Raw genomic sequence first — 27,899 nt, forward strand, 5'->3', positions numbered from 1 at the left:
TTGGCTGGCAGTGAAAAAAATATTCCAATGGAGCCCCATTTCAAGTACTGCCTAGTATAGCAGAACGAAGAAATTTCAACATGATAATCAAACAATTGAGCAGCATGCGAGAAAGTTTACTTTTGCGTGACCTGCGTGACTGCATGTTTGGTATGTATTTTATGAGCACCAGATATTGCTGAATGTTGAACGTTGAATGTTTTGTTGCTTTTGCGACAGAGAACAATCGGGCCCTTCTGATGTCCATTTCATAACAAACTACATTTAGAACTAACTCCCGCTCGTGTTCATTAGTCTTGATGAATCATGCATTGACGGCACGAGCTGCAGGCATACACGCTGAACACCCTGAAAACTGAACATAGCAAATGCGGCAAGTAGCGCAATCCGGTCGAAACTAACTACATGTCGACCAGATCTCATGCTTGCATTAGGAGTAAAGAAGTCCAAAATCATCCACCGGTAGCGCGCTTCGTTGACGGTTGCGTGATAGCCATAGTTAACTTTTAAAAAATGGACCGAAGTTGTTTTATCCGAGTCCATTATAAACCGATAATTAAACTAAAATTTCTTGCGCAAGACAAAGAAGATTTTTTTCAAGAGCGCGATAAGTAGTACCACAATGTCGCAAATGACGGGCTAGTTTACCGTTGGATAGTTGCAAGGATCTCTACGGAAGCGGTGCATTGTAGTGAGTATCTCTCATCATGTTAGCATCATTCAAAACGCATTACCCACCTGCATCGATTGGAGCGAGTATTTTGTTTACTTCATTTCCCGCTGCAGCGCTGCATCTTTCCGCTGGAAATAATCTCTGATGGGAAAAGTAAACGTTACGTTCTACGATCCTGCTCACGTATTTACGAGAAGTGAACCTTTGGTTATCAATCCGCTTTGCCATTTTGCCATTCGCCATCCCCGTCGCGCAAAGCTCGTTCATGAGGTACTGCTTTCCAAGTACCAGGTCCTTAATTGCAGCCTGAGAAGAAATAAATAGTTACACGCAGCCCAACTAGAGAAAGATTACTTACTAACTTTGAGGTTTAGTATTTCCATTTGTGATAAACGTAATGATTCTTTCACATTTTGAAATTCATGTCTTAAGTTTTCTACTTTTGCAGTTGATGGCATTCTAATTTTTTCCTTTATGCCATAGGTTGCTATGTTGGTTGAACAAAACTTTTCTTCGTTAATGGCTGCAATTTTCGAAAATATTGGCGTCACAAACAAAGGGCTAACAAACTCTGCAAAAAAAAGAACAAAACTAGTTAAAATTCAGTAATTACTTGTATCTTTCTAGGATTTTGATAGACAGCATAGTATTGACGGAAATTAATGAAATAACACTAGATAACAGTAAATATACCAGTACATCCGATTTAAAAGGATAAATGCAAACAAAAAATAAACTCTGCCTGAGTATAAACAAAGAAAATGTTGTTTCGTTGGGACTTGAATTGGGATTGCTTCGTGACTTCGCAGACTGTTCAGGTAACGAGGCTCTAAATATTGGACATATTTTTGCTGAATTTTCATTTGAAAAATCCACTTTTTACCATTTTTTCAACTTTTTTCTGGTTTAAACATCCACTTTGACATATTAGTTGTGTATGCTGGAATGTTGTTTGTTAAAAGTGTGATTTCTTTTTCAGGAAAACGGTTTTAAAAGAGTTTAGTGCCAGCATTGCTAAAATAAATCCATCTGGTAGAAGATGGTCATAAAACTTTGTCAAAATTATTATCAAGATTTGAAGAAGTTATAAATCGTCGTGCTAAAACGGGAATTAAGTATTCTTTAAAACCGCTAATAAGGTGAATTACACTTATAATGCAGTAATATGGGTGTTTCTTCAAATCTCGATCTCTTTATCCTCAAGCAAGTTTCAGTACTGTGAAACTAATAAGACGAAATTCAGTTAAAATAAACACCATTAGAAAACCTGATGGACTCTGAAATAATGTATTACAGATTTTAAGAAAACCGTTTCATGACCCTTTCTTTCTTTTCTATCTATTGCACAGATTTCTAGAAGTATACAGAGAGAGTTATTGTGTAATAGAAAATCACCTTACTTATTTGCACTAACCACTACGTTGAACAACAATGGAGGGAGCTAGTGGAAGCAGCAACTCGGATCCCCGATTCGAGTTTCTTGGATCGTTTGTGCAGAAAACTCTCAAGTTGAAGCCGGAAAAATGGCACCGATTAGTCACATTGTAAGAAAACACAAATATCCTCCTGTCTTGACATGATAGACCTCGGTGTCTAACACAGTCAAAAATACCCCGAATAATTTCTAATCATATATTCACCGTCCCTCGCATTAATTTTCCAATTACAGAGAAGAGCACAAGACAGTACTAAAAGAGTTTTTTGATAATCAAGCATCATTAGTTTTGATAATTATACTCACACCTTCAGCACAGTTGATTCCATTAGTCAGCTTCCCTATGGTACAACTAAAAAATAAAGGTTAGTGCTAGCCAGCAATATATGTTCTGAACGATAATAAATTAAATTGAAATTGCAGGAGTTTACTTCGTTAAAAAGAACACTATAGAAGTTCCCCGCGAAGGATGCAAGGATTGCCTAGTGGTAGGTGATTTAGCAACCCGCACCATCGACCAGCTATCGTGCCTCGTAGATGAGATCTTCGTTCCGTTGCTATCGAACTCAGACAACCACCAAGGGTGGCCGGAAATGGTCGCACAAGACGTCCAAAAACAGGTCCACAGCCTGAAGAGCACCGTCTATCAAGTCCAGGGTCAAGTTAGTGGACAGACCGTTCTACCAATGCCCGTCGGAGTTGATAAATGCGTGCAAACCGCAAAAGAGCTTGTAGTCAATGCGGAGTGTTCGATCAATCTCTACCTCAAGAGTGCGATCGAAGGCGTTGTTATTAAATGGGCCACCCAGGTGAACGACGTAATGCTCGAGTCAAGCGCAAATGCGTTCAACGGTGGGCAAAATCCAGTGCCTTCCGCAGGTAAGATGCCATACATGCTTTAGGTGACAATGTTGTGTAATCAAATGTGCTTTAAACACCTCAACAGAAATCAGTTTTTGGAACAACCGTTTGAAAAATCTCACCTACATCTACGAGCAGCTACGCCACGAACGGATTCGAAGCATGGCACTTATACTAGAATTCACCGACAGTGCATACTATCCCTGTTTTAAAACACTCTTTAAAAATGTAGTCACCGGTATGATTAAAGGAAAACAAAACAAATCCACGTTTTTACATAAACGACTTTTACAGCTTTGGCGGAAGCACGTGATATTACACTGTATCTGAATCCACTTACACGCCATTTCCAGCAACTAGAGGACACCGAATTTTCCGAATGTAAGGTGTTATTGAAACCACTGATGCACGTGGTGTGCCTGATTTGGTCCAATTCGCTGTACTATTGTCACTCGGCAAAGCTAATCGGTAAGTGGAAATCCAAATTGCACGCTCAGGTTTTAATTGCACTTTGTATCTACTCTACAGTATTGCTCAGGCAAATTTGTAATCTGATCATACAACAGGTAAAATCTATAAGCAATATATTTTAAAATTTAAGTTTGATGATAGTTCATAATGCGTATGGAATTTGTAATGTTAAGCTGTGTCCGTTACGGACTATAGTAAATGTGAATTAAATTCAAGTCGTGGACACGTTTAAGGGATTGTTCCATAATATATTACTAACTTTACTTTTGTGGTAACATATCGTTGCCATTAGTTATGTTGTTATCTGTTGGTCGGTCTCGAGCAGCCGTTCACCAATCACATCGAGCACCAAGATCTACCCTAGTTACAATCGACGACCTCTTCCTGGTTCACTACTGAGGATAACTTTGATAACTCATTTTCCAGGGATTCTAACAACGTGTCCAGTCTACTGCAATCTGCCAGGATGTACTGCTTTTATTACATCAGAATATTTGTTTACTTCATGTATCGTCTATCGTCCATTGTCCATCGTCCACCGTCCACCGTCCATCATCCACCGTCCATTGTCCATTGTCCATTGCCCATCGTCCATCTTTCATCGTCTATCGTGCATCGTCCATCGTGCATCGTGCTTCGTCCATCTTCCATAGTTCATCGTCCATCGTTCATCGTTCATCGTCCATCATCCATCGTGCATCGTCCATCGTTCATCATTCATCGTCCATCGTCCATCGTCCATCGTCCATCGTCCATCGTCCATCGTCCACGGTCCATCGTCCATCGTCCATCGTCCATCGTCCATCGTCCATCGTCCATCGTCCATCGTCCATCGTCCACGGTCCATCGTCCATCGTCCATCGTCCATCGTCTATCGTCCATCGTCTATCGTCCATCGTCTATCGTCCATCGTCCATCGTCCAGCGACCATCGTCCATCGTCCATCGTCCATCGTCCATCGTCCATCGTCCATCGTCCATCGTCATCGTCCATCGTCCATCGTCATCGTCCATCGTCCATCTTTCATCTTCCATCGTCCATCGTCCATAGTTCATCGTCCATCGTTCATCGTTCATCGTTCATCGTCCATCGTCCATCGTCCATCGTCCATCGTCCATCGTCCATCGTCCATCGTCCATCATCCATCGTTCATCGTCCATCGTTCATCATTCATCGTCCATCGTCCGTCGTCCATCGTCCATCGTCCATCGTCCATCGTCCATCGTCCATCGTCCATCGTCCATCGTCCATCGTCCATCGTCCATCGTCCATCGTCCATCGTCCATCGTCCATCGTCCATCGTCCATCGTCCATCGTCCATCGTCCATCGTCCATCGTCCATCGTCCATCGTCCATCGTCCATCGTCCATCGTCCATCGTCCATCGTCCATCGTCCATCGTCCATCGTCCATCGTCCATCGTCCATCGTCCATCATCCATCGTCCATCGTCCATCGTTCATCGGCCATCGTTCATCGGCCATCGGCCATCGTCCATCGTTCATCGTCCATCGTCCATCGTCCATCGTCCATCGTCCATCGTCCATCGTCCATCGTCCATCGTCCATCGTCCATCGTCCATCGTCCATCGTCCATCGTCCATCGTCCATCGTCCATCGTCCATCGTCCATCGTCCATCGTCCATCGTCCATCGTCCATTGTCCATTGTTCATTGTCCATCGTCCATCGTCCATCGTCCATCGTCCATCGTTCATCGGCCATCGTCCATCGTCCATCTTCCATCGTCCATAAATGATATCTTTTCTTGCATAAAAGTATAAGTATAGTCACATTTGAGAAACACTTTCTGACCGATACTCCTCACAAACCTAATAATAAAAGTTGCAGTGCTAATCTTCGTTCAGCATCCTAAGTGCTAACCAAAATGCGGCATGTTCCTTCTAGGCCAAACGCTTCCTCGACCCATCGTCCATCTTTCACACCGACATCGACGAGGCAATGCAGCGCATATCGCTGTCGATTCAAATTCTCAAGTACTTCCGTACCGTGTACGATGAATACAAAGATAATATTGCTCCGTTCTTTAAAGAACGCCCTGTGGTCAACTGGACTTTCCACCCGAACGCGGTCTTTGAACGATTCAATGCGTTCCTCGAACGACTGTTTACCATACAGTGGTTCTTTAATACGGTCATTGAGTTTCTGAAGCTTGAGAAGGTTGAAATCGGAGGCCTCAAAGGTCGGGCCCTCAGTGCCCGCATCACCGGCGTGTCGGTCGAGTTCAACCAGTGCTTCTCGGTGTTCGCATCCAAGACCTACGACGTGCTGGACCCGGACGATCCAACGTTCAAGGAAGATTTCGTTAAATTCCAAGATCGCATCCTAGAGTTGGACTTGAAGTTGGCGGCCATTCTCTGTCAGGCATTCGACGACTGTCACAATCTGGAGAGCGTTTTTAAGGTGATCTTCAATTTGGTCAGTCTTTTGACGTTGAATTTAACAACACCATTTTGCAGTTGATTAGCATTGTGGGAACAGTGCTAGATCGACCGAAGATTCGGGAAGAATTTACTGGTAAATATCGGCAAATTCTGTACATGATTGATGAAGAGCTGAGTACCTGTGAGGACATTTTCGACATGCAGATGGAACATTACCGCAAGGATGGACACATCTTCGTCGATAGAAGCGCGCCGCCAGTGACGGCTAGCTTACGTTGGGTGCTACAGCTGACTAACCGTATTACCACACCGATTAAGCAGTTTCAAACTCTGCAGCATCCGTATGTGTTAACTGAATTGATTTTTCTATAAAGCTTGTTAAAATTTATTCATTTCAGAGTGGTTCAATCTGACGAAGGCCTAGAATTGATTGTACGTTTCGAAGAGTTGATCAGAAAACTGAAGGAGTTCGAGAGATCGATCTTCGACACTTGGGCGGCCACCGTAGATGGAACGATCGAGGAAAATTTAGACAAACCGTTAATCGTAAGGAAGCGAAACAGTGCCGAGCTGTCGTTAAACTTCAGTCCTCAGTTGTTCGCTATCTTGCGCGAAGTTCACTACCTTCGTTTAATGGAAAAGGAAGACATTCCAGAACGTGGATTGGAATTTTCCAACAAGAGCGACATATTCCGCACGTACACATTGAACCTGGAGAAGACAGTCGAATGGTATAATAAAATACGACGTACCTGCACCGAAGTGGAGCTCGAACTGATCAAGGATGAAATAAAGATGATAGATGAACTGTTGAAGCGGGCGATCGATGAACTTACTTGGAATTCGGACGGTAAGTTTTTTTAGTTCAGTAAGGATAGTCACTAAACTAAATATTTGCTTCTCATTCAAACATAAACAGACATCACTGAGTACATGATCAAGATTCGCAGCCCCGTAGAGCAACTGCAAAGTCGCATGCACAGCATTCAAACGAATCTAAAGGAAATCCGATCACTGATGTCATCTTGGGTTAAGCAACCTCTGTTCGAACGCAAGGATTCCAAGAAAGACACCGTTCTTTGCCTAGAGGAACGAAACGATCGGAAAACCAAACGATACACGGAGCTGGAAGCAGCAGCCAGTAAGGTACACCAACTACTGGAGGCCAACATGCACCTGTTTGGTATGGAAGACAAGCAGGATGATGAAAATTGGATAAAATATGTACACTTTGTTGACAACATAGTTTACGAGAACCTCCTATTTATGATTGGAATTAGGTGGGCTTTTAAACGGAAATATTTACCAACAAATAATATGAAAAAACTGTTTCCATTTCAGTATGGGGTATCTTGTTGAAAACATGGACCCCGGCAATAATCTAGCACCGTTATTTGAATCCAGACTAGAACTTCTAGAACCAGATCTGGTGTTTGTGCCCTCACTTAATCCTACCGATCCGAATGGTTTTAACTTTTTACTAGCAAGCTTAGTAACCGATATTACTTATATGTCATCATTAATTCCTAGACTGCTGAAAAAGGCAGGTAAATCTTATGAAGAGGTCATTTTGGACAACACAGATATTCAAGATATGAAGGTGGAAATTCTACAAGGCGTGGACAGAGTGATACAGGAGGCTGCTCAATTCTGCGGCGACTTTGAGCGATACAGCTATCTATGGCTGGAAGATCGAGAGTACAGCATGGAAATTTTCCTAGAGTACGGTCGCCAGCTAGAGGCAGATGAACTCGAATTGATAGCCAATAAAGATCCCGATGCTCCTCAGCCTTGTCCACCTATTATCGAAGCCTTTCGCGAGCAGATCGATCACTACGAATCATTATATCTAGAGATAGAAAAGATTGAACCGTTTCAAATTTTTAACGCATGGTTTCAAGTAGACGTGAGACCTTTTAGACAGTCACTTTTAAACATAGTTAGAAAGTGGGGCAACATGTTTAAGGATCACCTAGTCACAAATGTCACCTATAGTCTAACGGATTTGGGCAACTTTATCAGGAAAGCAGACGAAGGGCTGCTGCAGATTGTCAAGGAAGGAGATTATGATGGTTTGGTTAATATTATGGCTTATCTACTGCACGTTAAAGAACGCACCGCAACCACCGATGAGATGTTTGAACCGATGAAGGAAACTATCGAGCTACTTAAATACTACGACATGGACATCCCCGAAGAGGTCAATGTGTATTTGCAGGAGCTACCTGAACAGTGGGCTAATACGAAAAAGATTGCGCTTACCGTTAAGCAGCAGGTGGCACCACTGCAAGCGAACGAGGTTGTTGGCATACGAAACCGTATAGCCGCATTCGATCTGCACATTACCCTGTTTAGGGATATCTTCCGGACATACGAATTTTTCAAATATAACTGTGAATGGCCATACAAGCTGATGAACCGTATCAACGGGGATATCGAGCGACTGGAAAAGGATATGTCCGATATTCACGAATCCGGAAGCCTCTTCGAAGTGACCGTTCCCGAGTTTAAACTGCTGAAGCAATGTCGCAAGGAAATGAAAATGCTGAAGGTAAGTATAAAAGCTTTTGTGGACTAATGTAGAAACTTATAAAAACACATTTATTATCATTTATTTATGATAGCCTGATGAACATTTATCTCTCGAAAACTTAAAACCAGTTAAACTCAATCTTCTCTGCTTCGCGCTTTAGTCGTTCAACCACCGCCAAGAAGTTCTGCCAACAATGTTCATGTAATTGACAAAGCAGATGAATTCTCTAGATTTATAGAATATCGAACGCGCGTATTGATACCCGCTTTGTTCGTAACACCTTGTAGCGTTATGTTGAACAGCAAACATTAGAAACCATCACTATGACAAAGCAGCTGTGAAATTCAATCGAACTAGACAGCCCACCCGAAATAAGCACATCCCTCGGCGTATTATCTATCGTAGCCTTAGTCGGTCTGATCAGCATCTCGGGGAATTCGTTCTTGCCTATGATTTTCCATAGCTCTTTGCGGTCGATGGTATCATATGCAGCTTTAAAATCGATAAACATATGACGCATGGGAGCTCTGTATTCATGCTCTTTTTAGAGCACCTGCCGCAGCGTAAAGAATTGTTGCGTCATCACCCGTCCTTCAACAAATCCGGTTTAATAACGCCCCAAAAACCTGATAATAGCCAGCGGAAATAATTTGAGAGAGCACTTCGCAGCCAGCATTGAATGATCGCACGATAGTATTCATCATCTAGCTTGTCGCCATTTTTGTAGTTTTGGCAAGCAACCACACTCTTACAAGCACTCAAATTCTTACAAACAACTACAAAGTTAACCTTGCCATTGTTGACAACTCGTGCCTGACTTTCTGCCGTCGTCAATTGAAACAGCCACCGACTTCAACTGAAGCTTGCTTGAAAAGTTCAGTTCAACAAACGAAGCAAGTCACTTCTTGTATGAAGCGAAGGTAAGAGAAAGTCAGTTTCATTTATTTGTTTCGACGATGCCGGGCCCTTGGCACGAATGATATATCGCAGGCATCAGTTAATAATTACCTGTAGTTTTTGCTTTGTCTCCGCTCAGACGCACCACGTTTCGCAAACATACAACAGTACGGATTTAACGTTTGAATTGAAAATTCGGATTTTCGTATGAAGAGTGATCTGGTTAGAGCGCCAAATGTTTCACAGACCTGTAATGGCCTTCCTGATCCTGTTGTCTGGCTACCAAAATATTGAAAGACGTCTACCTGCTCAACTTGTTGTCCCGCTACTGTAAAGTTGATGGGACTGTCAGTGTTTACTACCAAAGAGTTAGTTTTTGCTACATTGACTGTGAGACCTACCGTGAGCTCTCGGCGATGTCATCTAATTTGTTCTGCATATCGTGCGGCGTTGTGCGAGTAAAACAATGTCGTCGGCTAGGTCGAGGTCATTTAGCTGCTCCATCGTTAGAAGATTCTCGATTTAGTCTACTGTTACTGACCCAATTAATGTCTCATGCATAACAACGAGAAGCAGAAACGGTGATAAAATGCAGCCTTGTGTCATGCCAGCAGTAACCCTTACAAGGTCGGACTAGACGCCGTTTTGTAAAACCTTGCACCAAAACGCCTCGTACTGAACCCCGATGAGATGGACTAGCTTATCTGGAACTCCTCCACACCTGAGTGCGCCCCAGATGTTTTTATGGTTGAATCGATCAAACGCTTTTTCGAAGTCATCGAACACCAGCAGGAGTGAATCCTGGAATTCGTTGATCTGCTCCAACCCATATAATGCGGAGCATTGTGGTACGGACTACACACGATTGGCTAGCACGGAATCCAGCTTGCTGCCGCCGGAGAGTAGCGTCAATCTTCTCCTGAATTCGGTTGAGGATTACCTGGTAGAGTACCTTGATAGTAATACAGAGCAACGGGAAGCCACGCCAATTACCGCATTCAGTTGGGTCTCCTTTTTTAGGCGCTTTGATCAATATGCCCTGCATCCAGTCCATCTGAAAAGCTGATGCATCTTCTGGGCTGACAAAGATGGATCAGCTTTGAGCAACACGGCTGAAATACTGTCTATCTCTGACGCTCTATTGGATTTCATACTATTGCTGGCTGTTTCAATTTCATCCAGTGATGTCGCCTCCGAGTTGACACGAATAATTCGACGAACTGTTGGCGTCATACGCTGCTGGTTTTGTCGGTCTCTGGCATTTGAAACTCGGAAGAATTATTCAAAATGTTCAGCCCATCGCTTAAGCTGTTCTGTACGGTCAGTCAATAACTGACCAGCTCTGTCCTTTAGCGTCATCTTCGTATTCATCCTGGTACCACTAAGACAACAGAAAATATCGCACAACAAACGGGGGATATCACTATTGGTTTCTTCTTGTTCGGCTAGGGAGTTAGTTCAGACCAGTGCTGTTAATATTCATCAGCATAACGTTCAAACTTCTGGATTATCAGTCTAACTTGCACTGAAAATCTGCTTGCTGTGATCAAGCGTACATAATAACTAAATGCAGCAAGCATTAGCTTCATGCACGAGAATATAGAATATCAGTGCCCTGTGATATTGTAACAAACTGATATTCACGTTTGAGCAGTGAAAATCAATAAAAAAATATGTTGTGGTTTAGCATCTATTGCGTTCAGCTGTTGGACATAAGATTTTTCTTTTCATTAACTGCATTTAAAATTGTTTTTTACCTGAAGTGAAAATCACCTTCTGGATTTGAAAATCACTTTCTCCTGTTGTATTTTTACGATATATTGAACTTGTATACTATGATGAAAATCATTATGCAGTTGTACATGCGAATCTCAGAGGCATAAAAAACAATGTATGCTGAGAAAAAAGATTTTCTGTTTTGTTTGAAATTCGGTGATAATTTAAGGCCCTGGTTCAGACTCTCTTGTCTCACCTACAAGCTCGCTCAACAGCCTTCTCCAATTCGGCGTATCGTTGACGGACAGCTATCTTAGCCGATCTGGTTCACGCTCACTCAATGCCGGCTTTCGCCTTTCTGCGCTCATTGATCTTTCTCCAAGTTTCATCCGAGATCCACTTCCTTCGCCCGCTGCGCGCTTTGCCGAGGGTTTCAGCACTAGTCGTGATGAAGGCATAATGATTCTTGGTGGTATGATCAGTTGAAGGGTCTTGGCGCGGATGTGCGGAGTATCCGCCGCTCTCTCACAAGCGACATGATCCTTGAGCTCAAAAAGAATGCCACTGAAAAGGGTTCTGCTTACAAAGTGCTGGCAGAAAAGGTCCTTGGCGATAGCGTACAGATCCGCGCATTAACGCCCGGGATGACTCTCAAGCTTAAACACCTGGACGAGATCACTCAAGCGGGCGCACTAGCACGAGCTCTCAAGGAGCAATGTAACGTGGTGGTGACTACCGAGGCAGTTCGTCTGCAGAAGGGACTGGCGGGAACCCAGGTAGCAACTATAAGACTTCCACTAGTAGACGGAAATGCAGCCCTAAAAGTTGCTAAGCTGAAGGTGGGAAGGTCCGTATGCCCACTGAGCGTGTTCCAGCAGCCGGAGGCCTGCTTCCGGTGCTTTGAGAGAGGACACCGGTCCTGGAGCTGTAAGGGGCCAGACCGAAGCCACTTGTGTAGGAGATGTGGCGGTACGGGCCATATGGCGAGCGACTGTACTGCGCCACCCAAGTACCTGATATGCACCGGCCAACGGGACGCTAAGCGCACAACAGGAGGCCCGAAGTGCCCGGCAGGCGCGTCGGCGACTAAAACACGGGCGTAGTGCAGGTAACGCAACTGAACTTGAATCACTGCAATGCGGCCCAGCTGCTGTTGTATCAAGCAGTTACTGAGTCGTTGACGAACATTGCAATCGTCTCGGACCCATACCGCATCCCTGCCGGAAACGGTAAGTGAGTGTCGGATAGGTCCGGGACGGCGGCTATATGGACGACAAGCAAGTTCCCACTTCAAGAAGTTGTGTCAACTGCAGACGAGGGATTTGCGATTGCCAAAGTGGGTGGAGTGTTTTACGGCAGCTGTTATGCTCCGCCGAGTTGGTCTATCGGGCAGTTTACGCGGATGGTAGACCGAGTATCAGTTGTGCTGACTGGTCTAAGGCCGTTGGTTGAGGCGGGTGACTTTAATGCTTGGGCGGTAGAGTGAGGAAGTCGTCGCATGAACCATAGGGGTCGGATTCTGCTTGAAGCTCTGGCAAAGCTCAACGTAGATCTGGCCAACGTCGGCACCACAAGTACCTTCAGTAGGAACGGTGCGTGACATTCGGCAGTCCTGGTCTGATAGGAGACTGGAGGGAAGACAATGGCTACACTCACAGTGACCATCAGGCGGTCCGCTATGATGTCGGTCGGATAACGAGGCGGCAGGCGGCGAGAAGAGCAGACACTCAAACCACCCGTGGATGGAAGACATCATACTTCGATCCCGCAGTATTTGTGGAAGCGATCCGAAGAGAGTGCGGTGATCACGGTATGCCCGATCCGAACGCTGATCATTTGGTTGAGGTACTGTCGAGAGCTTGTGACGCTAAGGTGACCATGCCAAGGAAAGGTCGACCTAGGTATGGCAGGTCACCAGCTTACTGGTGGACAGATGAAATTGCGGAACTCCGCGGAGCGTGCTTTCGTGCGTGGAGAATTATGCAAAGAGCTCGTTCGGATGAATGCAGGGCTGAATGTCGAGTAGCACGCGCAGCACTTAAAAGTGGGAGAAAAGCTAGTAAACGAACCTGCTTTGAAAGGTTATATGATAGTGCCAATGCGAACCCATGGGGTGATGCCTACAGGGTCGTAATGGCAAAGACCAAGAGCGTGATGGCGCTCTCAGAGCAATCACCAGAAATGCTGGAGCGAATTAACGAGGGCCGCTTGCCGCGCCACGAACCAAGGCCCTGGCCCCAGGCCGCTGAGTCGTCCCACGCCCGACGTTCCAGTATCTCAGACCATAGCGTAGGATGGTCGGCCTCCCAGGCGAACATCCAAAGTAACGTGAGGACGGCGGTTTAGAGGTCGGGAAGGAAGTAACGGTTACGAACGAGGAACTCTTTGAGATCGCTAATTCCCTAAAGGTGTGCAAGACACCGGGGCCAGACGGAATCCAGAATATGACCATTAAAGCGGCTATGCTAAAGGCTCCCGAGTTATTCGGGGCAGTAATGAGTAGATGCCTGGAAGCTGGCCACTTCCCGGACAGATGGAAGCGACAGAACCTGGTCCTATTGCCGAAACCGAGATAACCTCCACCCGGTCCCCTCGTTATATAGGCCGATCTATCTGCTACTGCCGGCAAGGTGGTGGAGAGGGTTATCCTTAACAGACTCGTACAGTACACTGAGGGTACAAACGGTCTGTCAAGGAACCAATTTGGCTTCCGAAAAGGCAAATCTACGGTGAATGCCATCTTGTTTGTCACTAAGACAGCCGAGGTGGCAATCCAGTGCAAGAGGACAGGTATCCGTTATTGCGCAGTTGTCACGCTCGACGTGAGAAATACGTTTAATAGCGCTAGCTGGGATTTCATAGCCAACTCGCTTCGGAACGTCCAAGTGCCGGTGTCGCTGTACAGAATTCTGGAAGATTATTTCCAGAATCGTGTGCTATGCTACAACACAGAGGAGGGTCAGAAGTGCGTTCCAATCACCGCAGGGGTTCCGCAAGGTTCCATACTGGGCCCGGTGTTGTGGAACGTCAAGTATGACGAGGTGTTGATGCTAAAGTTCCCGGTAGGGGTGGTGATAGTCGGCTTTGCGGACGACATCACCTTGGAAGTCTACGGTGAATCTATCAGAGAGGTTGAGTTGACGGCTGTTCACTCTATAAGCACTGTTGAAGATTGGATGCGATCCAAAAAACTGGAGCTAGCGCATCATAAAACGGAGATTATCGTGATGAACGACCGCAAGTCGGTACAGCAAGCAAATATCAGCGTCGGGGACTGCACTATTTCGTCAACGCGGCCCTTAAAACTTCTGGGAGTCATGGTCAACGACAAGCTCAAGTTCGGGAGCCACATCGTCTATGCCACAAGGCTATGAAGGCTTCCGCAGCTATTTCGGCATTGTCACGTATGATGTCTAATAGGTATATGGTATATGGCAGCAAGTGAAGGCTATTAACCAACGTGGTCCAGTCCATACTCAGGTATGGCGGACCGGTGTGGTCATTGGCGTTAGGTACCAAAAGCTATCTAGCCAAGCTAGAAAGCACCTATCGTCTCATGTGTCTCATGTGAGAGTGGTGAGTGCGTATCGCACAGTTTCACATGACGCAATCTGCGTCTTAACGTCATCAGCGAGGACGTAGAGTACTTCAACCAACGTGGAACTAGAGGCATACGGAGTACCACAAGATCGGCCTCGATGACCACATGGCAGCGGGCATGCTCTAATTCCACAAAAGGTCGGTGGACACATCGACTTATCCCGGAACTATCCGGGTGGGTCAACAGGCGCCACAGCTTCCACCTGACACAGATTCTGTCAGGTCATGGTTGTTCCAGACAGTATCTGCACAAGTTTGGGCATGCGGAGTCCCTCGCGTGTCCCGAATGCGTGGATGTTGAGGAAACTGCAGAACATGCTTTCTTCATATGCCCTCGTTTCGCGGGCGCGAGAAGTAACATGATGGCAGTGAGCGGATAGGACACTACTCCGGATAACTTAGACCAAAGGATGTGTTCCAGCGCAGGATGTGCGGCAGCTACCCAGCCCAGATTGTACTTGAGCTACAAAACCGGAGAGCCGATCAACGGCAAATAAATAGCCTAACTACCATAGTCCAGTGATTATCGAAGAGGGTGCGTTAAGCACAGTAGCCCCTCCCTGAAGTAATACCGATAAGGTGGTGCCAGCGGGCATTGAGGCTGGAGACTCGAGTAGAGTTTTAGTGGGTTCGGATCCTCATCCCATACCAAACCCCACTCCCTGAATTGTCTTCTCAGGTGTCTGATAGTACCGTATCTTCTAAGGTGCTCAGCTGATTTCCCTACTCGTAAAAAAAGGCGTTCTTGATGCCGGTCCATTGCTCTTCGACGGTTCCACCAAGTGGCAAGTTGTTCGACAAATGCCCTTTTCACCCCAGGCTTCTCCAATCGGTGGACTTCGTAACGATACCCTAGTTGCTGCTCCCATCGTTCGACACGTGTGACGCGCAAGTGTATCTCAGCGCTAACAAGGTGATGGTCGGATGCGTTTATAGCGTACATCAAGAAGGCTCTTTCGCCATTTTCAGATGATGCAGATGTGGTTGATTTGGTTTTCTGTCCGGCTATCGCGGAAACCCCACGCGACTTTATGTGCTGGTCTATAGGAAAAGAGCGATCCATCAATGACCATGTTGTTATTACCACAAAATTCTGTAAACAGCTCCTCGTTTTCACTCATCTCTCCTGACGCGTTTAAGGTCCGCTTTGTTTGAGATAATCTTCGCGTTGAAGTCGCCCACGAGGATTTGGATGTCCCCATTCGGGATTTTCTCAACCACGCTGTCCTGCTGGCTGTAGATACTCTCTTTCTCCAGGTCGGCAGCATTCCTTGGCGCATAGCATTGGATTGCAGTAAGGTTTCTAACCCGTGTGTTTTCTTGCAGGCTTCAATCATTTGTTTTTCTTTCTCAATCGAAAGACTTTCTTTTGACAAATTTTCAAAAAGCAACCTAACCGGAAAAATACATATTGTACTAATACTTATGGAGGAACATTGGCTATGTAATACTGATTTCACCGTAAACATCGTTGTGCGTATGAAAATGAGCTGCGGCTATAGAAAATAGCCGCAATGTATGTTTTAATTTTACCGACCAATTAGCTTCGAGGTACGATGCTGGTTAGCAAGCCACTCTATCACCGCTATGCACTATCCCCGTAATTGTCCTGTACCCTAATAATCGGCTAATAAGAAAGGTCAAGTCTTAAAGACGTTTATAACCCAAGACTTTGCTCTTTTATGGTTTGTTTTTGTGTCCGTTTCAATCACCTACCTTCAATCATCAAGTTTACTGAGACATGAGTTTGAAGATATCACTTTCGTCGCTTGTCATTAAAATAGTAACTGGTAAAAACATGCAAAATGCAACATTTATGTCCCATTTACTAATAATATCATTTAACATCTACTACACATAGCAACTGTGGGATTACGTTTTCATTGTTCGCACCAGTATTGAGGACTGGAAAACAACTCCATGGAGAAAGGTCGACGTTGAAAATATGGACATCGAGTGCAAAAAGTTCGCCAAGGACATACGCTTGCTGGATAAGGAGATGCGCCCTTGGGACACTTATATGACGCTGGAGGCGACTGTCAAAAATATGCTAACTTCGTTGCGAGCCGTCGGAGAACTGCAGAATCCAGCGATTCGAGAGCGGCACTGGAATCAGCTGATGACTTCGACGAAGGTTAATAGGGGATTGATTGATTTGATTAATTTTCTTTATTCCTTAAATTTTTTCTTTGTTTACATATTATCGGCTCCTATCGATGGAATACTTCTATTCCATTCAAAAATATCGAATTTTTTTACCTATATCACCTGATTTAAAGATACTGAAACAAAATTTATGGTAGCTTGGAATTTTCCGCTTATACTTTCAAAAAGCTTAATGATTTTTGAAACACCCATCTCGAAGGATCTGAAAGTATTCCGCACATTACACAAATAAGCATAGATTATACACACGAAACACCGGTACGCCATCCAACCGAACATAATCAACACTATTTAAGACTAATTTCCATTCTGTTAGTATTGTGCTAACAAGCCACCTTCGAGTAATGCGGCCAAACGGCGGCGAAGCACGCGATAGCAAGGAGTACACCTGAATTAATTCAGCAGTAGTTAATTCGATTACCTCGTATTGTGTCTATATGTGTCGTTGAAAAGCACCTAGTCATGCCTGTCCGTTTGTTCGACGAGGCCGTAAAAGCCATTATGCTTTGCTTTATTACACCGAATGTGTGGAATATCTTCAGTTCCTTAAACGCTCCCCTTGAGTTGAAATGTACAATTTCCGCTTTGTAAGCAATAATTTAACTTTTTTTCTTTCCTTTCAATATTTCCACCGTTGTAAATACACACATCTAATGAAATCTGTAAATACCGTTTTGTGCTATCCAGAGTTTAGCCAATCTGCCGCCCGAGATTACAGTAAGTTGTTAAGCTATGTACATATGCAAATCTAAATATTTAAAATTTCCATGTTGCACTAAAACATCGTCGCTACGTTTCGCTAATATCCCACCCTCCTTGCAGGTTCAATTCATAATGGACAAAAACACCACCCTATCGGACCTACTTGCTCTGAATCTACACGAATGCGAAGAAGAGGTGAAAAACATCGTCGACAAAGCCGTCAAGGAAATGTCGATGGAAAAAATTCTGCGCGATTACAACTCCACCTGGTCAACAATGGAGTTTGAGCATGAAATTCACCCGCGAACCGGATGCTCCCTTCTAAAAGCCTCCGAAGAACTGATTGAAACCTTAGAAGAAAATCAAGTCGTACTGCAAAACTTGATGACATCGAAATTTGTCGCTCACTTCCTCGAGGAAGTTTCTGCCTGGCAGAAAAAACTTACCACCGCCGATCAAGTAATCACGGTTTGGTTCGAGGTACAACGTACCTGGACACATTTGGAGTCAATTTTCATGAGCTCAGAGGACATCCGAAAGCAGCTGCCAGTTGATTCGGCCCGATTTGATCAAATCGACGCTGACTTTAAGGTTATGATGGAAGAAATGTCCAAAACCTCCAACGTTATCCACGCAACTAACCGTGAGGGTCTTTGTGAGAAGTTGGATGGTCTTCAGAGTCAGCTGACCTTGTGCGAGAAAGCACTGGCAGAATATCTGGAAACAAAACGGCTCTATTTCCCGCGTTTCTATTTTGTGTCCTCTGCCGATCTGTTGGATATCCTGAGCAATGGAAACCGGCCGGAAGTTGTGTGCAAACATCTAACAAAACTTTTTGATTCCATCGCGAATTTGAAATTTCAAGCTGACGAAGAAAACACCAAACGTGCACTTGGGATGATTGCTAAGGATACGGAATTCGTAAAGTTTTTCGAACTGTGTCACTGTACCGGAGCGGTGAGTTGTTTTCGAAACAAACATTGTTTTTTTTAAGATTTTATGAAAATATATATTTTAGGTTGAAGTCTGGTTAAACCAGGTTCAAGCTTCGATGCGATCTTCTCTAAGAGGCTACATCGCCGATGCTGTTGTCGCCTACGAGGAAAAACAACGAGAACACTGGCTGTTTGATTACCCTGCCCAGGTATCTCTTTGTGGCACACAAATCTGGTGGACCACCGAAGTGGACATTGCCTTCAACCGTCTAGAAGAAGGCTACGATAACGCTATCAAAGATTACTACAAGAAACAAATCTCCCAATTAAGTACCTTGATTACCCTGCTATTAGGGGAGCTGACCAAGGGAGATCGTCAAAAGATTATGACTATCTGCACAATTGACGTCCACTCGCGAGATGTCGTCAGCAAGTTGATCCAATCGAAAGTTGAGAGTGCGTCGGCCTTCCAATGGCAATCTCAGCTGCGCCATCGTTGGGATGACGTTGAGAAAGATTGTTTTGCAAATATTTGCGATGCCCAGTTTCGCTACAGTCACGAATATCTGGGTAACACACCGCGTCTTGTGATTACCCCATTGACTGATCGCTGTTACATCACGCTGACGCAATCGTTGCATCTTGTGATGGGCGGAGGACCCGCTGGGCCGGCTGGAACCGGCAAAACGGAAACAACCAAAGATCTCGGAAGAGCACTGGGAATCATGGTGTACGTATTCAACTGTTCCGAACAGATGGACTACAAGTCGTGCGGAAACATTTACAAAGGGCTTGCGCAAACCGGAGCATGGGGATGCTTCGATGAGTTCAATCGAATTTCGGTTGAGGTACTGTCAGTCGTTGCGGTGCAGGTGAAGTCAGTCCAGGACGCTATCCGCGACAAGAAGGAGAAGTTTAATTTTATGGGAGAGATCATCGCTTGCGTACCGACGGTGGGCATCTTCATTACAATGAATCCCGGTTACGCTGGTCGTACCGAATTGCCGGAGAATCTAAAGGCCTTGTTCAGGTAGGGTTTGGCTGAATACAAGAAAAGGTCAGTTTTAATTTGAGATATTTTCTTCAGACCATGTGCTATGGTTGTACCTGATTTCGAATTGATTTGCGAAATTATGCTGGTCGCTGAAGGTTTTCAGGATGCTCGAGTACTGGCCCGAAAGTTTATCACTCTTTACACTTTGTGTAAAGAATTGCTATCAAAACAGGATCACTACGATTGGGGTTTGCGGGCTATTAAATCCGTGCTTGTTGTCGCCGGTTCGCTAAAGGTAAGGCTAATAATATGCATATTAAAGATTCTTCAACAAGCAACAATCGTTTCAAGCGCGGTGACCCTGGCCGCCCTGAGGAGGAAGTTTTAATGAGAGCTCTACGAGATTTCAATATTCCCAAGATTGTTACCGACGATATGCCTGTGTTTATGGGTTTGATCGGCGATTTGTTCCCGGCTTTGGATGTCCCACGAAAGCGCGATATGGAGTTCGAGAAAACTGTGAAACAAGCAACGCTGGATCTTGCCTTGCAACCGGAGGATAATTTCATTCTCAAAGTTGTCCAATTAGAAGAGTTGCTAGAAGTGCGACACTCGGTCTTCATCGTCGGCAATGCTGGCACAGGAAAGACCCAAGTTTGGAAAACGTTATACAAAACTTATCAGAATAACAAGAAGAAACCCATTTTCAACGACCTTAACCCGAAAGCAGTGACCAATGATGAGCTGTTCGGAATCATCAATCCAGCCACCAGAGAATGGAAAGACGGCCTCTTCTCGGTCATAATGCGCGAGCAAGCCAGTTTGACTGGCGATAATCCCAAGTGGATTATTCTGGACGGTGATATTGATCCTATGTGGATCGAGAGTTTGAACACTGTTATGGATGACAATAAGGTATTGACGCTAGCATCTAATGAGCGAATCGCTCTGACACCGTACATGAGACTCATATTCGAAATATCAAACTTGCGAACTGCAACTCCAGCAACGGTTTCACGTGCTGGAATTCTTTACATAAATCCACAGGATTTGGGCTGGAATCCGTAAGTTCCTTCTGAACCTTGCTACATATTCTAACTCGTGCATTTATTTTAGGTACGTTACAAGTTGGATCGAAACCCGTACGATCCCCGCGGAAAAGTCCAATCTGGTGATTTTATTCGACAAGTACATCCCATCCTGCTTGGACAACATACGAACACGATTCAAGAAGATCACACCGATCGCCGAGATGGCGCACATCCAAATGCTTTGTCACTTATTGGAGTGTCTTTTGATCCCAATCAATACTCCCGCTGATTGTCCGAAGGAGTGGCATGACTTATATTTTGTGTTCTCGTGCGTGTGGGCATTTGGTTCAGCTATGTTCCAAGACGCGGCTATCGATTATCGTGTAGAGTTTAGCAAATGGTGGGTCAACGAGTTCAAAACCGTTAAATTTCCACCGACGGGAACGGTGTTCGATTACTTTATCGATACGGAAACTAAACACTGGACTTCGTGGACGGAAATATTGCCCAAATTTGAAATGGACTGTGACCAACCGCTGCAAGCTGTGTTGGTGCACACTTCGGAGTCCATCCGGCTGAGGTTCTTCCTCGATCTACTGATGGATCGTTCGCATCCAGTGATGCTTGTCGGCATCGCAGGCTGTGGCAAAACCGTTGTTGTTAATGAAAAATTATCCAATCTATCGGAGAGCTTTGCAATTGCGAACATCCCTTTCAATTTTTATACCAGTTCTGAAATGCTTCAAAAAGTTATGGAGAAACCATTAGAAAAGAAAGCGGGTCGTAACTATGGGCCTCCCGGGAGTAAAACTTTAATCTACTTTATTGACGATATGAATATGCCTGAGGTGGATGCCTACGGAACGGTTCAACCTCATACACTGATACGACAACATCTGGACTACAGCCATTGGTACGATCGGAACAAACTTACCTTGAAAGACATCCACAATTGCCAGTACGTGTCATGTATGAATCCTACCTCGGGTAGTTTCACTATCAATCCAAGACTTCAGCGGCACTTTAGCGTTTTCGCCGTAAGCTTTCCGGGATCCGAGGCCGTTACCACCATCTATCATTCGATCCTTCTTCAGCACTTTGCGAACGCTGAACAGAAGTTCAACATAGCTGTAACTAAAATATCGCAAAATATTGTCGCAGCCAGTTTGGCTCTGCACTCTAAAGTGGCACAAGTGTTTCTTCCGACCGCCATCAAGTTTCACTACGTTTTTAATCTACGTGATCTAACTAATGTTTTTCAGGTAGGCTTCCTTTTGTTTCTAACGCCGTTCGTTTCTTAACAACTACCATTCTTCTAGGGTTTACTATTCAGCACGAATGATTGTCTAATGACTTCCAGCGATTTTATCCGACTTTGGTTACACGAAACTCAGCGTGTTTACGGCGATAAGCTTCTGGATGATAAAGACATCGACAGTTTTACTAAGATGCAAAACGACTTGGTAAAGAAGTCATTCGAAGAAATCGACGAATCGATTGTGTTTGACAAGCCCAACATCTATTGCCACTTCGCGGGTGGTATTGGTGAGCCGAAATACATGCCTATCACCGATTGGGGAGTATTGACGAAACTGCTACAGGAAGCAATGATGTCCTACAACGACTTGATCGCTGCTATGAACTTGGTGCTCTTTGAAGATGCGATGATGCATGTGTGCAGGTTTGCTCTAGCTATAGTTTTTGCAAAGGTTTAAGAAATTTAGTGTATTTTTTAATGTTTAAGAATAAACCGAATTCTAGAATCCCCTCGCGGAAGTGCATTGCTAGTAGGAGTAGGTGGTAGTGGAAAGCAATCTCTTAGTCGGCTGGCTGCCTTTATCTCCAGCTTGGAAGTTGCGCAAGTTCAACTGAAGAAAGGTTACAGCGTTCAGGATTTAAAGGTACGACTTTAAAGTAACGTCAAATATTCGTTATTTACGAGAAGAGTATTGTATTTTAGAATGAGTTATCCGGATTGTATCTCAAAGCCGGAATGAAAAACGTCGGGATCATGTTTTTGATGACCGACGCCCAAATATCGAGCGAAAGTTTCCTCGTTATAATCAACGATCTACTCTCATCCGGTGAAATCGCAGACCTGTTCCCTGACGATGAGGTAGAGAACATAATTTCCGGAGTAAGAAATGAAGTTAAGGGAGCTGGTTTAGTAGACACTCGAGAGAATTGCTGGAAGTTTTTCATTGATCGAGTTCGTCGTCAGCTCAAAGTGGTGCTATGCTTCTCGCCGGTGGGAGTCACCCTGCGTGTTCGATCACGCAAATTCCCCGCGATCATCACCTGTACCCAGATCAATTGGTTCCACGAGTGGCCGCAGGAAGCTTTGATGTCCGTGTCGTTGCGTTTCCTACAAGAGTTGACGATCTTACCAGGCGATTGCAAGGACTCAATTGCACGGTTCATGGCTTACGTACACACCTCGGTCAACTCGATGTCCAAAGTTTACCTACAGAACGAACGACGGTACAACTACACTACTCCAAAGTCCTACCTAGAACAGATCAGCTTGTATGATAAACTACTGAAAGAAAAACATGGAGAGCTGCGTAAAAAGGTCGAACGTCTTGAAAATGGTTTGGAAAAACTTCGAACCACCGCCGATCAAGTTGCAACTCTGAAGCAAAAGCTGGCAGTTCAAGAAGTGGAACTCAAAGAAAAAAATGAAGCAGCCGATGCTTTGATCGAAATGGTTGGTGTCGAAACGGAAAAGGTACAAACCGAGAAAGCCATAGCCGACGAAGAAGAGCAAAAAGTTGCAGTTATTGCGCAGGAAGTTGCCAAGAAGCAACGCGATTGTGAGGAAGATCTAGTTAAAGCCGAACCGGCACTGATTGCTGCTCAGGAAGCTTTGAACACCCTCAACAAGGCCAATCTAACTGAGTTGAAGTCGTTCGGTTCGCCTCCTGGTGCAGTGACCAATGTGACCGCCGCCGTTATGGTCCTGCTAGCTCCGAATGGGAAAATTCCGAAGGATCGCAGCTGGAAAGCTGCGAAGATCGTTATGGCCAAAGTAGACACCTTCTTGGATATGCTCATCACTTACGACAAAGAACATATACATCCAGAGATTATAAAAGCCATTCAACCGTATCTGAAAGATAACGAATTCGATCCCGACTTTGTCCGCTCGAAATCGGCCGCCGCTGCAGGTCTATGTGCGTGGGTCATCAACATTATCAAGTTTTACGATGTATATTGTGATGTAGAACCAAAGCGTCGTGCGCTTGCAGCGGCCAACGCAGAACTGTGTGCTTCACAGGAAAAATTGGCGTGCATTAAACGGAAAGTTACAGTAGGTCAGCTTGTAGAGTTCCGCAGCAATCTATTATGATAAATTTTGTATATTATAGTCCCTTGAAGAGCAACTAGCTAAATTAACAGCCGATTTTGAAAAGGCTACCGCTGATAAAATCCGCTGTCAGCAAGAAGCCGATGCAACGCAAGCCACAATCCAGCTCGCCAATCGACTGGTAGGGGGTCTTGCCAGTGAAAATGTGCGCTGGGCCGAGGCTGTGGCTGAGTAAGCATTTGATACGCCTTCAAAACATATGTCTTGACTATGCAATGTTTTTGAACCGTTCTAGGTTTATGCAGCAGGCAACCACGTTACCCGGTGACATATTACTGATAACTGCGTTCATATCTTACGTTGGCTGCTTTACGAAGCAGTTCCGACTAGATCTTTTAAATAAAATGTGGCTTCCGTTTTTGCGAGCCCTCGAACCGGGTATACCGATTACAGACAGTCTTGATCCATTAAGATTACTGACCGATGACACTCAGATTGCAACTTGGCAGAACGAAGGTTTGCCCAGCGATCGAATGTCTATCGAAAACGCTACGATTCTTTCCAACTCCGATCGTTGGCCGTTGATGATTGACCCGCAGCTACAGGGTATCAAATGGATCAAGCAAAAGTACGGCGACTTGCTGAAGGTCATCCGACTGGGAACCAAGGGATACCTGGAGATCCTCGAAAAGGCACTGGCAAAAGGCAGCATCGTGCTGATTGAAAACATCGGCGAAAACGTGGATCCCGTCTTAGACCCACTGCTCGGAAGAAATCTCATCAAAAAAGGAAGGTAAGTTATCTGGGTCGGTTCATGACCGTGCAACATCTAAATAATATCAAGTATATTACATGGGAAAATTCAGGTAATCTGAAAGTAAATTTGATCGTTTAATTTATAAGAACGCTTTCAATTTCATCTTGTCAAATAGGGCTATCAAGATCGGAGACAAAGAGGTGGAGTATAACCAAGCTTTCCGATTAATTCTGCATACGAAACTAGCGAATCCGGTAAGTAAACATGGTGTGAAGTACTTAGAACACGCTCATGTTCACTATTGATTTGCAGCACTACAAACCGGAAATGCAAGCCCAAACAACCCTGATCAACTTTACCGTTACCCGCGACGGTCTCGAAGACCAGCTGCTGGCTGAAGTCGTCAAAGCGGAACGCCCAGATCTGGAGGAGCTTAAAGCAGACCTCACGAAGCAGCAGAATGACTTTAAGATCATGCTAAAGAGGCTAGAAGATGACCTCCTTTCGCGTCTCTCCTCAGCCGGTGGCAACATCCTAGGAGACACAGCCCTGGTTGAGAATCTCGAAACGACCAAAAAGACGGCTGCTGAAATCGAGGAGAAGGTCACCGAGGCTAAGGTTACATCAAAGGAGATTGACGAAGCTCGTGAGCACTATCGACCGGCAGCGGCCCGGGCCAGCCTGCTGTACTTCATCCTTAACGATCTAAATACGATCAACCCAATTTACCAGTTTTCGTTGAAAGCATTCAGTGTAGTCTTTCAGAAGGCAATTTCAAGAGCAGAACCAGCCGATACAGTCCCGATGAGAGTAAACAATCTAATTGACTGCATATCATTTTCAGTGTTTCAATATACGACACGTGGGCTCTTTGAATGCGACAAACTTATTTTCATGTCCCAAATGACTTTCCAGGTAATCAAAGTCTTAACAGAACATCATCTCCCAAAATTGTTACAATACTCGTATCGTAGATACTTTTGATGAGCGAAGAGATCACCCCCGCTGAGCTGGACTTTTTGCTGCGTTTCCCCATTAAGCCTCATGTTACCTCACCGGTAGATTTTCTGACCAACATGGCGTGGGGTGGCATCTGCAGCTTGGCATCGAAAGATGAATTCCGCAATCTGGATCGAGATATTGAAACTTCCTCCAAACGTTGGAAGAAACTGATTGAATCCGAATGTCCGGAGAAGGAGAAGTTCCCGCAAGAATGGAAGAATAAAACCGCTTTACAGAGACTTTGCATGATGCGTGCCCTGAGACCGGACAGAATGACCTATGCAATGACGTATGTTATGGTATTAGTTGTTTCTTATGTATCTCAAAATAATATATCCCACTTTGCAGAGATTTTATAGAGGAAAAACTTGGTGCTAAGTATGTAGAGAACCGCACCATGGAGTTTGCCAAATCATTTGAAGAAACGAGCCCATCAACACCGATTTTCTTCATTCTGTCGCCCGGTGTAAACCCGTTGAAAGACGTCGAAGCACTTGGCAAGCAACTCGGTTACTCCGCGGATAACGGAAACTTCTACAACGTTTCGCTTGGTCAAGGCCAGGAGGTGGTAGCGGAAGCAGCCATGGATAAAGCGGCTACCGCTGGGCACTGGGTCGTTCTGCAGAATATTCATTTAGTGAAAAAATGGTTACCTTCACTGGAGAAGAAGTTGGAGTACTATTCTGAGGGTTCCCACGAGAATTACCGTGTTTTTATGAGTGCCGAACCGGCTGCTACGCCGTCGGCCCATATCATCCCTCAAGGCATACTGGAATCATCAATCAAGATTACCAACGAACCACCAACAGGAATGCAAGCCAACCTGCACAAAGCTTTGGACAACTTCACACAAGAAACGCTCGAAATGTGTGGCAAAGAAGCCGAATTCAAAGTGATTCTATTTTCGCTTTGCTACTTCCACGCAGTGGTCGCTGAGCGTCGAAAGTTCGGCCCACAAGGATGGAACAAAATTTATCCCTTCAACGTCGGTGATCTGAACATCTCTGTATCCGTATTGTACAACTATTTGGAAGCGAATACCAAAGTCCCATGGGAGGATCTTCGCTACCTGTTCGGCGAGATCATGTATGGTGGTCACATCACCGACGACTGGGACCGTAGAACCTGCATCACCTATCTAGAAGAACTGATGCAACCCGATTTAGTTGACGGTGAGCTGTTCTTAGCACCTGGATTCGCCGCTCCCCCGAATACTGACTATGCTGGCTATCACGCCTACATAGATGATGCAATGCCTCCAGAATCTCCATACCTGTACGGATTACATCCGAATGCGGAGATCGGATTCCTGACCACGACTTCAGAAAATCTCTTCCGAACTGTTTTCGAAATGCAACCTCGCGAAGCTGGAGCCGGATCAGGAACTACGGTTACTCGAGAAGATAAAGTCAAACAGGTATTAGATGAAATTTTGGAGAAGCTACCCGAAGAATTCAATATGGCCGAAATAATGGGCAAAGTTGAGGAACGCACACCGTACGTGGTTGTGGCCTTCCAAGAATGCGAACGCATGAACTACCTAACAGGCGAGATCAAGAGAAGTCTGAAGGAATTGGATCTCGGTATGAAGGGCGAGCTGACGATAACTTCGGACATGGAGGAACTGGAGAATTCACTTTTCCTGGACCAGGTTCCTTCGATCTGGTCTGCCCGGGCCTACCCATCGTTATTAGGCCTTACTGCGTGGTTTGTTGATTTATTGCTACGATTGCGAGAATTGGAAACTTGGTCTGCTGATTTCGTGGTGTGTAATCGATGCAATTACGTTACAGCACATTTTTGATTCCTTTCATTTCAGCTTCCAGTATCGGTTTGGTTAGCAGGATTTTTCAATCCACAATCGCTTTTGACTGCTATAATGCAGTCCACAGCGAGAAAAAATGAGCTTCCTCTTGACAAAATGTGTTTACACTGTGATGTAACCAAAAAGCAAAAGGACGATTTCACGTACGCATAGAGTCAAAGATACATTATTTCTTATTTTTTCGGAATAAATTAATAATTTAATGAATCCTTTCAAATTTCTACTGATTGCAGTGCTGGGCCAAGAGAAGGAGCTTACGTGCACGGAATCTTCATGGAAGGAGCGCGTTGGGATGTCCAGCAGGGAATAATAATGGAATCAAAGCTGAAGGAGCTGTATCCCCAGATGCCTGTTATAAATATAAGAGTGCGAAATTGTTAATCGCAGCTAGCAACGTTTATAAAGCATTTGTATTTTCAGGCTCTGACTCAAGACAAACAGGACCTGCGCAACATGTACGAATGCCCGGTTTACAAAACTAGAACTCGGGGACCAACATACATATGGACATTTAACCTAAAAACTAAAGATAAACCAGCCAAATGGACACTAGCTGGTGTTGCACTACTGTTACAAGTTTAGATGTTTTATTGG

At 44.8% G+C, this 27,899-nt stretch overlaps 1 protein-coding gene across 1 annotated transcript; it reads left to right on the forward strand.

Moving 5' to 3' along the window:
* Positions 1 to 2,104: 2,104 nt before the first annotated feature.
* Positions 2,105 to 27,887, forward strand: LOC128737942 (dynein beta chain, ciliary). Its single transcript, XM_053832725.1, has 30 exons — positions 2,105 to 2,217; positions 2,343 to 2,473; positions 2,532 to 2,987; positions 3,055 to 3,207; positions 3,264 to 3,437; positions 3,498 to 3,535; positions 5,344 to 5,859; positions 5,916 to 6,181; positions 6,239 to 6,690; positions 6,760 to 7,120; positions 7,182 to 8,391; positions 16,448 to 16,720; positions 17,440 to 17,469; positions 17,575 to 18,411; positions 18,473 to 19,419; positions 19,477 to 19,678; positions 19,735 to 20,447; positions 20,500 to 21,676; positions 21,734 to 22,095; positions 22,159 to 22,315; positions 22,375 to 23,724; positions 23,783 to 23,952; positions 24,017 to 24,514; positions 24,654 to 24,732; positions 24,791 to 25,393; positions 25,453 to 25,769; positions 25,829 to 27,245; positions 27,300 to 27,448; positions 27,539 to 27,671; positions 27,726 to 27,887. The coding sequence occupies exons 1-30, from the start codon at positions 2,105 to 2,107 to the stop codon at positions 27,885 to 27,887; spliced, it is 13,446 nt and encodes a 4,481-aa protein (XP_053688700.1).
* The last annotated feature ends 12 nt before the right edge of the window (positions 27,888 to 27,899 follow it).

This window comes from Sabethes cyaneus, chromosome 2 (genome assembly GCF_943734655.1).
Source record: "Sabethes cyaneus chromosome 2, idSabCyanKW18_F2, whole genome shotgun sequence".
Classification (NCBI taxonomy): domain Eukaryota; kingdom Metazoa; phylum Arthropoda; class Insecta; order Diptera; family Culicidae; genus Sabethes; species Sabethes cyaneus.